The following is a 14,592-nucleotide window of genomic DNA, read 5'->3' as shown; positions in this document are numbered from 1 at the left end:
GGTCTGCAGTAAACATTGACTGTGAAAGGCTGTCAGTTCATGTCAGAGAAATGAGATTGAAGACGTTTTACTGTCTCCTCCCTATACCTCTGGGGGAAATGTTATGTTTACTGTATGAAATACTCTGATATTCAAATAATCATCGTGAATGGATGAAGGGAATGTTCAGACAGAGCAGCAACATGGCACCCAGCTCCAAAGTTGGCCAAACTACAGTATATGCCTGTAGATTGGCCAACTGTATTTGGTTGTGTTGCTCCACTGTTGTTTCTTTGAGTGCCTATATACCACACCTACCTGGAAGCTTCTCCTTCTCTTTGTTCCACAGTTCCGAAGGGGGAACAGTTCCGAAATTGATTTCAACAGTGTGAGAAGGGACAGACAGACAGACAGACAGACACAGACTCAGCTTGCTGCTGCTGCAATAGGACTGACTGCCTGCCAGGCACCTCTGCAATCCCTCATCATCAGCCCTCCTTGCCAGTCACTCTCACCCTTTCTCTCCCGCCCTCTCTCTAACCCTCACCCCTCCTCTCCTGCCCTTTCTCTAACCCTCACCCCTCCACTCCCGCCCTCTCTCTAACCCTCACTCCTCCTCTCCTGCCATTTCTCTAACCCTCACTCCTCCTCTCCCGCCCTCTCTCTAACCCTCACTCCTCCTCTCCTGCCCTTTCTCTAACCCTCACCCCTCCTCTCCCACCCTCTCTCTAACTCACTCCTCCTCTCTTGCCCTCACTCTAACCCTCACCCCTCCTCTCTTGCCCACTCTCTAACCTCACCCCTCCTCTCTTGCCCTCTCTCTAACCCTCACCCCTCCTCTCTTGCCCTCTCTCTAACCTCACCCCCTCCTCTCTTTCCCTCTCTCTAACCCTCACCCCTCCTCTCTTGCCCTCTCTCTAACCTCACCCCTCCTCTCTCGCCCTCTCTCTAACCCTCACCCCTCCTCCCCTCCCTCTCTCTAACCCTCACCCCTCCTCTCTCGCCCTCTCTCTAACCCTCACCCCTCCTCTCTTGCCCTCTCTCTAACCCACACCCTTCATCTCTTGCCCTCTCTCTAACCCTCACCCCTCTTCTCTCGTCCTCTCTCTAACCCACCACAGCACTCCCCTCTCCACCTGAGCTTACCAGTCCATTTCCCTATTCCCCCTCTCTAACCTCACCCCTCCTCTCTTGCCCTCTCTCTAACCCTCACCCCTCCTCTCTTGCCCTCTCTCTAACCTCACCCCTCCTCTCTTGCCCTCTCTCTAACCTCACCCCTCCTCTCTTTCCCTCTCTCTAACCCTCACCCCTCCTCTCTTGCCCTCTCTCTAACCTCACCCCTCTCTCGCCCTCTCTCTAACCCTCACCCCTCCTCCCCTCCCCTCTCTCTAACCCTCACCCCTCCTCTCTCGCCCTCTCTCTAACCCTCACCCCTCCTCTCTTGCCCTCTCTCTAACCCACACCCTTCATCTCTTGCCCTCTCTCTAACCCTCACCCCTCTTCTCTCGTCCTCTCTCTAACCCACCACAGCACTCCCCTCTCCACCTGAGCTTACCAGTCCATTTCCCTATTCCCCCCCCTCTCTCTAACCCTCACCCCTCCTCTCCCGCCCTCTCTCTAACCCTCACCCCTCCTCTCCTGCCCTTTCTCTAACCCTCACCCCTCCTCTCCCACCCTCTCTCTAACTCACTCCTCCTCTCTTGCCCTCTCTCTAACCTCACCCCTCCTCTCTCGCCCTCTCTCTAACCCTCACCCCTCCTCCCCTCCCCTCTCTCTAACCCTCACCCTCTCTCTAACCCTCACCCCTCCTTTCTTGCCCTCTCTCTAACCCACACCCTTCATCTCTTGCCCTCTCTCTAACCTCACCCCTCCTCTCTCGCCCTCTCTCTAACCCTCACCCCTCCTCCCTCTCTAACCCTCACCCCTCCTCTCTCGCCCTCTCTCTAACCCTCACCCCTCCTCTCTTGCCCTCTCTCTAACCCACACCCTTCATCTCTTGCCCTCTCTCTAACCCTCACCCCTCTTCTCTCGTCCTCTCTCTAACCCACCACAGCACTCCCCTCTCCACCTGAGCTTACCAGTCCATTTCCCTATTCCACCCCCCCCTCCCCTCCCCTCCACCATCCTCCCCCTTCCATCCCACCAAGGGAAAGACTTGTCTCTCCCCCTATCCTCTCCCTCCTCACACCCTGCACTTCCACGCTACGCTGCAGTTCCCAGGCCAAGCACTGGTGGAACCAGAACCACAAAGCAGAACCAACTAACCCCTCGCTAAAGGACACCATCCTGATCCATCCTTGTTAAAATCATTGGAATGATGGACTTTGTCTGAGGAGGAAAATGAGTCAAATCTTTTGCTTGTCTTTCATGCATGTACATGTCTTTTATATTGAATAGGGATTTCTTCCTCTGCAAATATACAATAGAATTATACAAATGTTTTTAAATAGAATATTCATGTTCTCCAGCAGAATGAAGGTTGAAAGATGAAGGATTTATACTATCAGTGTAAATCTAAATGGTAATCCAAAGGAGATTGTTTTAATAATGTAAAGATACAACGTACAATGATCAAAAAGTTAAAGTTAATCTACAGTATACTGTGTCTTCTTATGCTTCAGACAGTGACTTTACTTTACAGACTGTGAGGTCCTTCAGGTATCTTCTAATATCCCTCTTTAAATGAGAGGTTATGTATCACATTTAGTGAAATAACTCAAATGCAAATTTTCATTTTTAATTTGAACATATAATGAGAGCAGGCGACCAATGAAATAGATGGCAATGAATATGTACTGTACATAAATGTACCATTAAATAAAATGGATGATTATTATGCCTATTGATTATATCAGTTGATCAAAACGCACCTTAAAGACCCAATTATTTGTATAATAATGCTATTATTACTATTATTAGCCACAAAGTAATATGTTTTATGATGTCTGAGGTCTTAACTAGCAGGCCGTGTGAAAGACACCTTGCGCTGATATCCAGATGCTACACCTCTGAGTATTGTTATTTTGTCTGAATATCAACATACTGTACTTTATCAAGGCTGAATGGGTAAAAAAAAAAAAAAAACTCATCTCTGAAAGAAAGAGATGCAAGGCTCTGGTTATCGTTCAGGCGTTCATGCATGAAAGAAAAGACAACTGATACCTGTTCTACACCTCTGCCATCCCACGACAAAGGTGCTACATTTCATGGGGCCCGATTCAGACCTTTGCCAAGTAGGACTTAAGTCAAGAAAACATGGAGTTAATTCAACATTGTTTGACTTAGGTCCATGTTAAGTCAACTTATCTCAAGTCTGAATAGGGCCCATGGTGGGTAAACCATGTTGCCAAAGCAACACCCTCTCTTCTCATTCTCTCTCATCCCCTCCAATCAGTGCTGCCTGGCTGCCAACTGTTTACAAATAACTCTAATAATTGACTAGACAGTGTCTCCTGCTGTGCATACAAAAGGATGATGATTTGGGAGCAACATCATTAAATGTTTACTAGCTGTAAACCTTTCAATCTAATCGTGTCCCACTGTGCAATTACCATATGTCACAGAACAAACAGGTAATTCTGGTCTGCACAGTCCTTGGAGACAATGAATGGGTCAGATGCCTTTAAAAGAGTCATCATTTGCCAACCGCACAACCGCAAATTATGGCAATAATTGAATTGGATCAATAGCCATTTAGAGCTTCGTAATAAATAAGCTTGCATGTACTGTGTCTCTTGCTATTTTGACACATATTTGCACTACACATGAAATGAGCAACCTTTAAAAGGGACAGGGGGTTGATTCATTATTGTTACTTCGTTCAGCCTTCTTGTACTTTAGTCTTTGTAATAAAAGACTTGTATAAAGAAAGGAAATGAAAAAGCATGATGCTGTATCTGAGGCAGGATAAAATATGTCTGTCTGTTGTTATTTCTATGTGCTGAATAAAGAACGACGCTAGTCTGTCTGCTTGTCTGTATGTACCTGTCGATACTAACCCCTGTCCTGTCCAAATCAGAAATGATTGCCGCTAAGTATTAGGCTATTTCCTATCACAACACTATCTTTGAATCTTTGAATTCCCCTTGAAATTCTATTAGATTGACCCAATTATTACAATTGGCTAAAGGGAGAAAAAGTGACATTTACGGCCAAACTGTACTAACTCCTTCCCCGCTGCAAACAAAATGTCTCCTTCTTTACATGTGCCTTGCTGTGTCTCTCTTGCTCCCAGTCCCCCTCTCTGTTTGTGTCTGACCTAACTCCTGTCTTCCCCTAGCTTTGCCAACCCCCTTCTCTGTCTATCTGTGTTTTGATAAATGTAGAGACAAAAGCGCTCTCAAACGAGTTACTACAACCGGAAGCTGCCAATGTTTCTTCTTTCTCCACTAGAATAAGGCCAAGGTATGAGTGATCAGACTGCCACATCTGAAGAGATGGCACACCCACTCTCAGTGGCAAAAATAATAATAAAATATAGTATTCTTCTATTATTTGTGATTTAGTTTTTTGAACAATGCATTTTTTGTTGTAAAAATGAATCTGAATAATGTACAGAGTATTATTGCTATTATTGCATGCTTTGGGGGACTCCAAAATAGTGTCATGTTGAAAAATTACCCCAAATGTATGGGGATTTTCTATTATTCAAATATGCTTAATAAATATTACTTCAGTTGAGCGCTCTGTTGTATTTCTGTACCCTTATTTATGCACATCTATATCCAAGGCCTTTGGAATCTGGAGGGACTTTTAACATAAAGGTTTCTCTATTTTAAAGACCATTATGCTTAATTAGGAAGTTTGTTTATTTGTCTAACATGATATACAGCTAAAGGCCAACAATAGTTGCTTCTCATTGGTTGAATAATCTATAACAACTGTAATCTGTTGCAGTAGAACAAGTATTTAAAATGCTTGGGGAATACAAATTTTAATTGGGGAATAATTCATTATTAATCCAAATACATAACAATAATGGTAACATTTTACTTCACACCAAGCATCATAACACATTATTAGTCCCCTGTAGCTCAGTTGGTAGAGCATGGCGCTTGCAACGCCAGGGTTGTGGGTTCGTTTCCCACGGGGGGCCAGTATGAAAATGTATGCACTCACTAACTGTAAGTGAGTGTAAAACCGCATTCCAGCCGGTGTCTATTCCACAAGTTGCCACCGGCTAAATCTATGACTTTAAAATGTCGATTTAATCTGTTCCATCTGACTGCGCAATCCACTGTCTCATCAAATCAAATGTTATTGGTCACATACACATTTTTAGCAGATGTTATTGCGGGTGTAGCGAAATGCTTGTGTTCCTAGTTCCAACAGTGCAGTGATATATAACAATACACAAATCTAAAAGTAAAATAATGGAATTAAGAAAGATATGAATATTAGGACGAGCAATGTCGGAGTGGCATTGACTAAAATACAGTAGAATAGAATACAGTATATACATATGAGATGAGTAAAGCAGTGTGTAAACATTATTAAAGTGACTAGTGTTCCATTATTAAAGTGGCCAGTGATTCCATGTCTATGTATATAGGGCAGCAGCCTCTTAGGTGCAGGGTTGAGTAACTGGGTGGTAGCCGGCTAGTGATGGTTATTTAACAGTCTGATGGCCTTGAGATAGAAGTTGTTTTTCAGTTTCTCGGTCCCAGCTTTGATGCACCTGTACTGACCTCGCCTTCTGGATGATAGCGGGGTGAACATGCCATGGCTCAGGTGGTTGATGTACTTGATGATCTTTTTGGCCTTCCTGTGAAATCGGGTGCTGTAGGTGTCCTGGAGGGCAGGCAGTGTGCCCCCGGTGATGCATTGGGAAGATCGCACCACCCTCTGGAGAGCCCTGCGGTTGCAGGCAGTGCAGTTGCCGTAACAGGCGGTGATACAGCCCAACAGAATACTCTCAATTGTGCGTCTGTAAAAGTTTCTGAGGGTCTTAGGGGCCAAGCCAAATTTCTTCAGCCTCCTGAGGTTGAAGAGGCGCTGTTGCGCCTTCTTCACCCCACTGTCTGTGTGGGTGGACCATTTCAGATTGTCAGTGATGTGTACGCCGAGAAACTTGAAGCTTTCCACCTTCTCCACTGCGGTCCCGTCGATGTGGATAGGGGGGTGCTCCCTCTGCTGTTTCCTAAAGTCCACGATCAGCTCCTTCGTTTTGTTGACGTTGAGGGAGAGGTTATTTTCCGGGCACCACTCCACCAACAGGGTGAACAGGGAGTACAGGAGGGGGCTGAGCACGCACCCTTGTGGGGCCCCAGTGTTGAGGATCAGCAAAGTGGAGGTGTTGTTTCCTACCTTCACCACCTGGGGGCGGCCTGTCAGGAAGTCCAGGACCCAGTTGCACAAGGCGGGGTTCAGACCCACGGCCCAAGCTTAATGATGAGCTTGGAGGGTACTATGGTGTTGAAGGCTGAGTTATAGTCAATGAACAGTATTCTGACGTAGGTATTCCTCTTGTCCAGATGGGATAGGACAGTGTGCAGTGCGATGGTGATTGCATCATCTGTGGATCTATTGGGGCGGTAAGCAAATTGAAGTAGGTCTAGGGTGTCAGGTACAGTGAGGGAAAAAAGTATTTGATCCCTTGCTGATTTTGTACGTTTGCCCACTGACAAAGACATGATCAGTCTATAATTTTAATGGTAGGTTTATTTGAACAGTGAGAGACAGAATAACAACAAAAAAATCCAGAAAAACGCATGTCAAAAATGTTATAAATTGATTTGCATTTCAATGACGGAAATAAGTATTTGACCCCTCTGCAAAACATGACTTAGTACTTAGTGGCAAAACCCTTGTTGGCAATCACAGAGGCCAGACGTTTCTTGTAGTTGGCCACCAGGTTTGCACACATCTCAGGAGGGATTTTGTTCCACTCCTCTTTGCATATCTTCTCCAAGTCATTAAGGTTTCGAGGCTGACGTTTGGCAACTCGAAACTTCAGCTCCCTCCACAGATTTTCTATGGGAATAAGGTCTGGAGACTGGCTAGGCCACTCTAGGACCTTAATGTGCTTCTTCTCGAGCCACTCCTTTGTTGCCTTGGATGTGTGTTTTGGGTCATTGTCATGCTGGAATACCCATCCACGACCCATTTTCAATGCACTGGCTGAGGGAAGGAGGTTCTCACCCAAGATTTAACGGTACATGGCCCTGTCTATCGTCCCTTTGATGCTGTGAAGTTGTCCTGTCCCCTTAGCAGAAAAACACCCCCAATGTTTCCACCTCCATGTTTGATGGTGTTCTTGGGGTCATAGGCAGCATTCCTCCTCCTCCAAACACGGCGAGTTGAGTTGATGCCAAAGAGCTCGATTTTGGTCTCATCTGACCACAACACTTTCACCCAGTTCTCCTCTGAATCATTCAGATGTTCATTGGCAAACTTCAGACGGCCCTGTATATGTGCTTTCTTGAGCAGGGGGACCTTGCGGGCGCTGCAGGATTTCAGTCCTTCACGGCGTAGTGTGTTACCAATTGTTTTCTTGGTGACTATGGTCCCAGCTGCCTTGCGGTCATTGACAAGATCCTACCGTGTAGTTCTGGGCTGATTCCTCACCGTTCTCATGATCATTTCAACTCCACGAGGTGAGATCTTGCATGGAGCTTCAGGCCGAGGGAGATTGACAGTTATTTTGTGTTTCTTCCATTTGCGAATAATTGCACCAACTGTTGTCACCTTCTCACCAAGCTGCTTGGCGATGGTCTTGTAGCCCATTCCAGCCTTGTGTAGGTCTACAATCTTGTCCCTGACATCCTTAGAGAGCTATTTGGTCTTGGCCATGGTGGAGAGTTTGGAATCTGATTGATTGATTGCTTCTGTGGACAGGTGTCTTTTATACAGGTAACAAGCTGAGATTAGGAACACTCCCTTTAAGAGTGTGCTCCTAATCTCAGCTCGTTACCTGTATAAAAGACACCTGGGAGCCAGAAATCTTTCTGATTGAGAGGGGGTCAAATACTTATTTCCCTCATTAAAATGAAAATCAATTTATAACATTTTTGAAATGCGTTTTTCTGGATTTTTTTGTTGTTATTCTGTCTCTCACTGTTCAAATAAACATACCATTAAAATTATAGACTGATCATTTCTTTGTCAGTGGGCAAACGTACAAAATCAGCAAGGGATCAAATACTTTTTTCCCTCACTGTAAGGTAGTGGTGATATGATCCTTAACAAGCCTCTCAAAGCACTTCATGATGACAGAAGTGAGGGCTACTGGGCGATAGTAATTTAGTTCAGTTACCTTTGCTTTCTTGGGTACAGGAACAATGGTGGACATTTTGAAGCAAGTGGGGACAGGAGACTGGGATAGGGAGAGATTGAATATGTCCGTAAACACTCCAGCCAGCTGGTCTGCGCATGCTCTGAGGACGCGGCTAGGGATGTCGTCTGGGCCGGCAGCCTTGCGAGGGTTAACACGCGAGCCCACAGTCCTTGGGAGCGAGCCACGTCGGTGGCACTGTGTTATCCTCAAAGTGAACGAAGAAGGTGTTTAGCTTGTCTGGGAGCAAAACGTCGGAGTCCGCGACGTGGCTGGTTTTCCCTTTGTAATCGGTGATTGTCTGTAGACCCTGCCACATATGTCTCGTATCTGAGCCGTTGAATTGCGACTCCACTTTGTCTCTGTACTGACATTTTGCCTGTTTGATTGCCTTACGGAGGGAATAACTACACTGTTTGTATTCGACCACATCAGCCCAGCCAAGCAATTTATAAACTTGATCTCCACTATTAAAAGCATCTAGACATTATCCCACATTTCTTTTAGACTAACATTTAATTTGCAACAGTGGAGATTTGTATAGGACTTCGTCTCGGGCCTTACAACACCCGTGCCAATATATCCTCCAAACACCGGTTTCCCTGCCAAGAAGTTTCCTTTCATTTAAAAGTTTGTTGTTGTTGTAATGAAATCTTTAGTCATGTTTTTTTTTCATCACTGTCATAATGCATTATGACCATCCTGTGTCACTTTACTTGGAGACGAAAATGCACATTATGACACTGTCAAGAAGCATTATGACCATCATAATCATATAAGCCAGATAGGCCTATCATATACATGCCCTTATATCTGTCATCAGTCACAAAGAGGGTGTCTTGTCCTGCTCCTGAAATCTGCTCCTGCATTCATCCCAGTCATCAGAAACATAGCTTTGGGGTAGGTGCATGTCTGACATCAATGTGTGCGCAATTACAATGATCATTTAATATGGTCAATTTCAGAAAATGTTAAAATAACATAAACATACTGTTGACAAGTAGGCTATGGTGTAATGGAATGTCTTGCCTTGTGTGGTAGGTTTTGTTGGTCTTGACACTCTTATGTAGGTGTCATAACCAGCCATAAAATAACGCAATATATGTCACAACCGGTCTAAATATACAGTGCATTCGGAAAGTATTCAGACCCCTTGACTTTTTCCACATTTTGTTATGTTACAGCCTTATTCTAAAATTGATTACATTTTTTTTCTTCTCATCAATCTACACACAATACAATCTACACGCTCAGGACCTCAGACTGGGGCGAAGGTTCACCTTCGAGAAATCAACTGTCTCATCAGCCCAGCCAGGCACTTTCTAAACTTGATCTCCACTATAAAAAGCATCTAGCCATTATCTCACATTTCTTTTAGACTAACATTTCGTTTTCAACATCAGAGATTTGTATAAACCTTGCTGTCTGTCTTTCAATATTGAAATTCGATCTCCTGCTGTCCCGTAGTAATGAACGTGTCGGGAGTCTAGACGAGACAGACATGCAGGCAGCGTTTCTCAGCCAGTCGAAATCATGAATCAGCTGGCATCATTTTTATTGATATATACAAAGAAATGTCAATTGAAAAAAGGTAAAATGAAACGAATCTTTCCAGCTTCAGTTTGAAGTGATTGTGTTAGCTGTGTTGTTGGCAGCTCCTCTGAACAACCCTCTGAACAACAGTGTCCTGACGAGTGAGCACATTTTCTATGCCAGGTGAAATCGCGCCTCCTTAGCTCATTGTTATGGATGTATCCAAATAAATGTCACTAGAGAACAGCTTAAACAAATGCAAATGTGGCTACTTTGCTGTTATTCTGACTGCACTTTTTGACGTGACTGTAAGTGTGGTATCTAAATAATGATGCTAATTATGCTGTGAGAACAAGGAGTCCGCTTACACTGTACTTTGATTATAAAGGTTTATTATTTCAAAGGATTTCAGCGTAAGTTTACAGACATCTGCAGGCATCTGGAGAAATAATAATAAATAATATGCCATTTAGCAGACGCTTTTATCCAAAGCGACTTACAGTCATGCGTGCATACATTTTTGTGTATGGGTGGTCCCGGGGATCGAACCCACTACCTTGGCGTTACAAGCGCCGTGCTCTACCAGCTGAGCTACAGAGGACCACACCCTAGTTCCACCCAGAACAACGGACTCAAAATAATATGTTGTTCTGTCCTCCTTTGTCTCCACCAAGTATTTATAATCTTTACCATGATATGGGTGGTTTCCCCTACAGACCAATCCCATGACTCCACACAACAGACTTCCTCTGTTTTAGAGTGCCCCTATAGAACTGTTCCCCAGATGCTTCCCTAAGCTGAATCAACATCCTCTAAAATACCATTTGCAAACGTTAGCAAAGTCATACATTCCTTAGACACCACATAAGTTAGCCGTAGTTGGCTAGCTAGCAAGCAAGGGATAAGAACGTTGCCAGCCAGTATGGCAATGGAACATTTAGAACGAACGACTGGGTAGATTCCATAGATACAGAACAGAAATACTGAATGACTGGGTCGCGTCTCTAGCAACCGAACCGATAGAACAAATGACCAGCCGGCTTGGGTAGCAACCCTAGATTTGTGTCGGGACTATATCTTGTGGAAGGATGAAGTAGTATGAATAAATTTAATGAGCTAAAATAATAGATCCCTGAAATTATCTATATACAAAATAAGCGACTTCATCTCGGCCTAACAACACCCGTGCCAATATATCCTCCAAACACCGGCTTCTCAGGCATTATCACCTAATTATGACATGGTTATGTCGTGTTATGACGCTGTGTGTCAAGTAAAGTGTTACCACAATAATATTACTATTTTGCAAATTAGTTTGTGTTCAAATCTAGTAGAAGTAGTTGTCACCTTAGCTTCCTCTCCCACTACCTCATGCATGCAGTGCTTCACCCCACTTTACTTTACACATTTGGTGTCATCTTCCTTCCATCTCGATGTTACTGTCTGGATAGTGGTCTGGCCACTGCCCTTTCTAGTACAGTACAGTAGGTCCCGTTTTATTTAGATAGTCCCCTATAGATGGTCTATAGATGCTCAAACTGTCAACAAACTGTCAATTGCATCTCTGTTGTTTTATAGCATCTTGTTAGGGTTAGGGTTGTGGATGCAGCCAGGGTTCTGGGTGGAACTAGGGTTAGTGGATAGTTTGTTGAACAGTTTGAACATCTATGAAAATCTGTATGGGGACTATCCAAACAAAGTGTTACCGGGACTATCCCCCCCCCTCCCCTCCGATCCACCACCATACCCCAGCCATACCCCAGCCGGCCAGCTCCTCTTGCTGCTCACAAATAAACAGGTACTCTTCCCTACTGCATGTAAACCAGACCTGTGAGTCCTCCTGACCTGCACTGAGTATCGTGCCATTTAACTGTTGTCTGTCTTTACAGTACTCTATCTGTGTAAGTTTGACGGGTGTAATGTTTGTGTACGTGTCATATGCCTGTTTGTGCCTGCTTGCTTGCCTCTCTCCTCTCTTTTTGCGTGTGACTTTTTTATGTTGGTTCTTTTGCTTTGTTGTACTGAACAAATTGCATTTGGGGGAGTGACACGCTTTGGGGAATGACATAATGGCCTAAGATGATTAACTTTAGTGTTATTAACATTGGTTGCGGTTTTGTCCAAATCTGTCAAACTAAACATACACCGTAAAAAAGTCCTGTTGTTTTTACAGCAACTTGCTGGCAGCCAGTTACCTGTAAGTTACTGTAAAGAAAAGGTACAGTATGTTAACATAAATTCCAAATAAACTTTGGTTTAACAGTTCTTTACAGTAGCTGCATCTCTTTACAGTAATGTACTGTTAAACCAAAGTTCATTTGGAGTTTACGATAACATATTGTACCTTTTTTTTTACAGTAACTTACAGGTAACTGGCTGCCAGTAAGTTACAATTTTTTTTGTGTACTTATGGGAAAACAGTGTTTTGAAAATGTTTTACTGTCTTTAACTGATTAATTGGTTATGTAAAGTATAAGTTCAATCAAACGTAAATCTGTTATAAATCTGTCATTATTATTTGAACACTGTGGCTATGGTTAGTTTACTAAGTTAGACAAGACAGTGAAAATAAGTAATATGATTTTTTACCCATTATTTGAAATGAGTATGAATGTTCACACCATAGGACTGTTTACCTTTTCAGTATGAGGCTTTTGAGTGAACGGTTTGCCCGCTTTTGAGTCAAACGGACCTCTCGTAAGTTACAATATGTTACTATTCAGCCAAAATATCACCCATTCACCAGCTTCCTTTCACTTCCACTATCTAAGTGCACTTCACTGTCATCGGCTGTCTTGTTTCATGAGGAGGGTCCTAGCCCATTCTCCCATTTTATGGCTTTGTCTGAAATTGCACCCTATTCCCTATATAGTGTATAATTGTTTGGCAGAGCCAGCACACTATTTAGAGAATGGGGTGTCATTTTGGAAGTCTCCACTATCGCTTGAACAGTTGACATTCATTTATTGTCTTACGTCAGACAGCGCAACTCACATAGGAGTGACGTCACTTGGCGGTAAACAGTGGATATTCGTCATCTTTGATGTGCTTTCATTCTGTGTCTCGCCAAGTGGCGAGTGGCGGGTGGTCTAAGGCACTGCATCTCAGTGCTTGGGGCGTCACTACAGACCCCCTGGTTCGATTCCAGGCTGTATCACAACCGGCCGTGATTGGGAGTCCCATAGGGCGGCGCACAATTGGCCCAGCGTCGTCCGGGTTTGGCCGGTGTAGGCCGTCATTGTAAATAAGAATTTGTTCTTAACTGACTTGCCTAGTTAAATAAAGGTAAAATAAATAAATAAATTAAAAAAACAGGGGATGGGCATTGGTTGTGCATTCCAACCAGAGATCTTTTTTTGCTTCTGAACATTCTGAACAGATTAATTTAGGGCTCTATTCAATATGTATCGCGGAAGTTCAGGCAATGTTCCTACGTTAGCGGAGACTGCATTCATGGTAAACACTGCATATGTCAGCTCAATCGAAAATGACCTTTACATTGCTATGTAATAGAGCCCTAAATCTTCATTCTCTGTTGATGGTTTTGTTGCATGATGCTTGCCTTGCGCACATGTCAAAGGCTTATTTCACCCTTATTCAATCTTCATTCAGAGGCAGCTCCAAACTCACTCTCTTGCTGCAGTAAAAGTGCAGATTCTCTACTCTGTACTCCATAATCCTTGGTGTTAATGACTGATGAATCAGTTGGCTCCCTCCACCTCTCTTCCTGTTCTTCATCCCTTCTGTCCCTATCCCTTCCTCCTGTTTTCCTCCCTTCCTTCCACCTATCCGTCCTCCCTCCCACTTGGCCCTACAGTCTCCCCCCGCCTCAGGAGGAACCAGCCCAGGCCACTGAGGACCAACCCAGGCCTCTCATCTCTGTCGATGACCAGTCTCCTCCTCCAATCCTCTATTAGCGCCATGTTCTACTTCCTGTTATCCTTGCCTCTGATTGGTTGCTGTGAAGCACGGATACATTTAGCCAGACAATTGGAAGAGAAGAACCCTGATTATGTTGGACAAATCCAAGCACACACAGGACTGATCTTTCACAAGTACTGTAGACCATGCGCTGCACTTTAAATTTTAGCAGGATTTATGAGGACTGCAATACAATGACTGAACATAATCTGGCTCAGACTGTACTATCCTTAGCATTCAAGCACACCTAGCCTTGGACTGTATCTTCAATACAATTAAAGCATTTGAAAACAGTAATAAACTGTATGCAGTAAATTATAACTGAATCTGTTATTTGTTAATGATGTATGCATATGTTTAAGAAAATGTAATTGTTTGATCTATCTTAATGTGGGTGTCTAGTTCTATGATCTAGTCGTATTTTACTTCTTGCTATTTGGGATTTGTAAGATTTGGGGGAATATCTTTGAATTTGTTTGTGTGAGCAATACATTTGTCACAAAGTAAACTATGTAATATAGTATATGTTAAAGGGCCTATACAGTGAGGGAAAAAAGTATTTGATCCCCTGCTGATTTTGTATGTTTGCCCACTGACAAAGAAATTATCAGTCTATAATTTTAATGGTAGGTTTATTTGAACAGTGAGAGACAGAATAACAACAAAAAAATCCAGAAAAATGCATGTCAAAAATGTTATAAATTGATTTGCATTTTAATGAGGGAAATAAGTATTTGACCCCTCTGCAAAACATGACTTAGTACTTGGTGGCAAAACCCTTGTTGGCAATCACAGAGGTCAGACGTTTCTTGTAGTTGGCCACCAGGTTTGCACACATCTCAGGAGGGATTTTGTCCCACTCGTCTTTGCAGATCTTCTCCAAGTCA

General features: G+C 43.6%; 1 protein-coding gene across 5 annotated transcripts in view; it reads left to right on the top strand.

Moving 5' to 3' along the window:
* baiap2b (BAR/IMD domain containing adaptor protein 2b) overlaps positions 1–14,261 on the top strand; it is a 155,966-nt gene extending 141,705 nt beyond the window's left edge. For 3 of the 5 annotated variants that reach the window (XM_045213148.1, XM_045213146.1, XM_041889033.1), the window contains one exon: positions 13,602–14,261. In XM_045213148.1, coding sequence (XP_045069083.1) covers positions 13,602–13,701 — 100 coding nt within the window. In that variant the 3' untranslated portion in view covers positions 13,702–14,261. Of the gene's footprint in view, positions 1–328; positions 547–12,428; positions 12,482–13,601 lie in introns of those variants that run through there. The other 2 variants (XM_041889042.1, XM_045213147.1) reach the window with 2 other exon arrangements.
* Positions 14,262–14,592: the final 331 nt, after the last annotated feature.

Source organism: Coregonus clupeaformis, unplaced genomic scaffold (assembly GCF_020615455.1).
Source record: "Coregonus clupeaformis isolate EN_2021a unplaced genomic scaffold, ASM2061545v1 scaf0080, whole genome shotgun sequence".
NCBI lineage: Eukaryota > Metazoa > Chordata > Actinopteri > Salmoniformes > Salmonidae > Coregonus > Coregonus clupeaformis.
The sequence above is the reverse complement of the archived record's forward strand: the minus strand, read 5'-3'. Positions and strand labels throughout refer to the sequence as shown.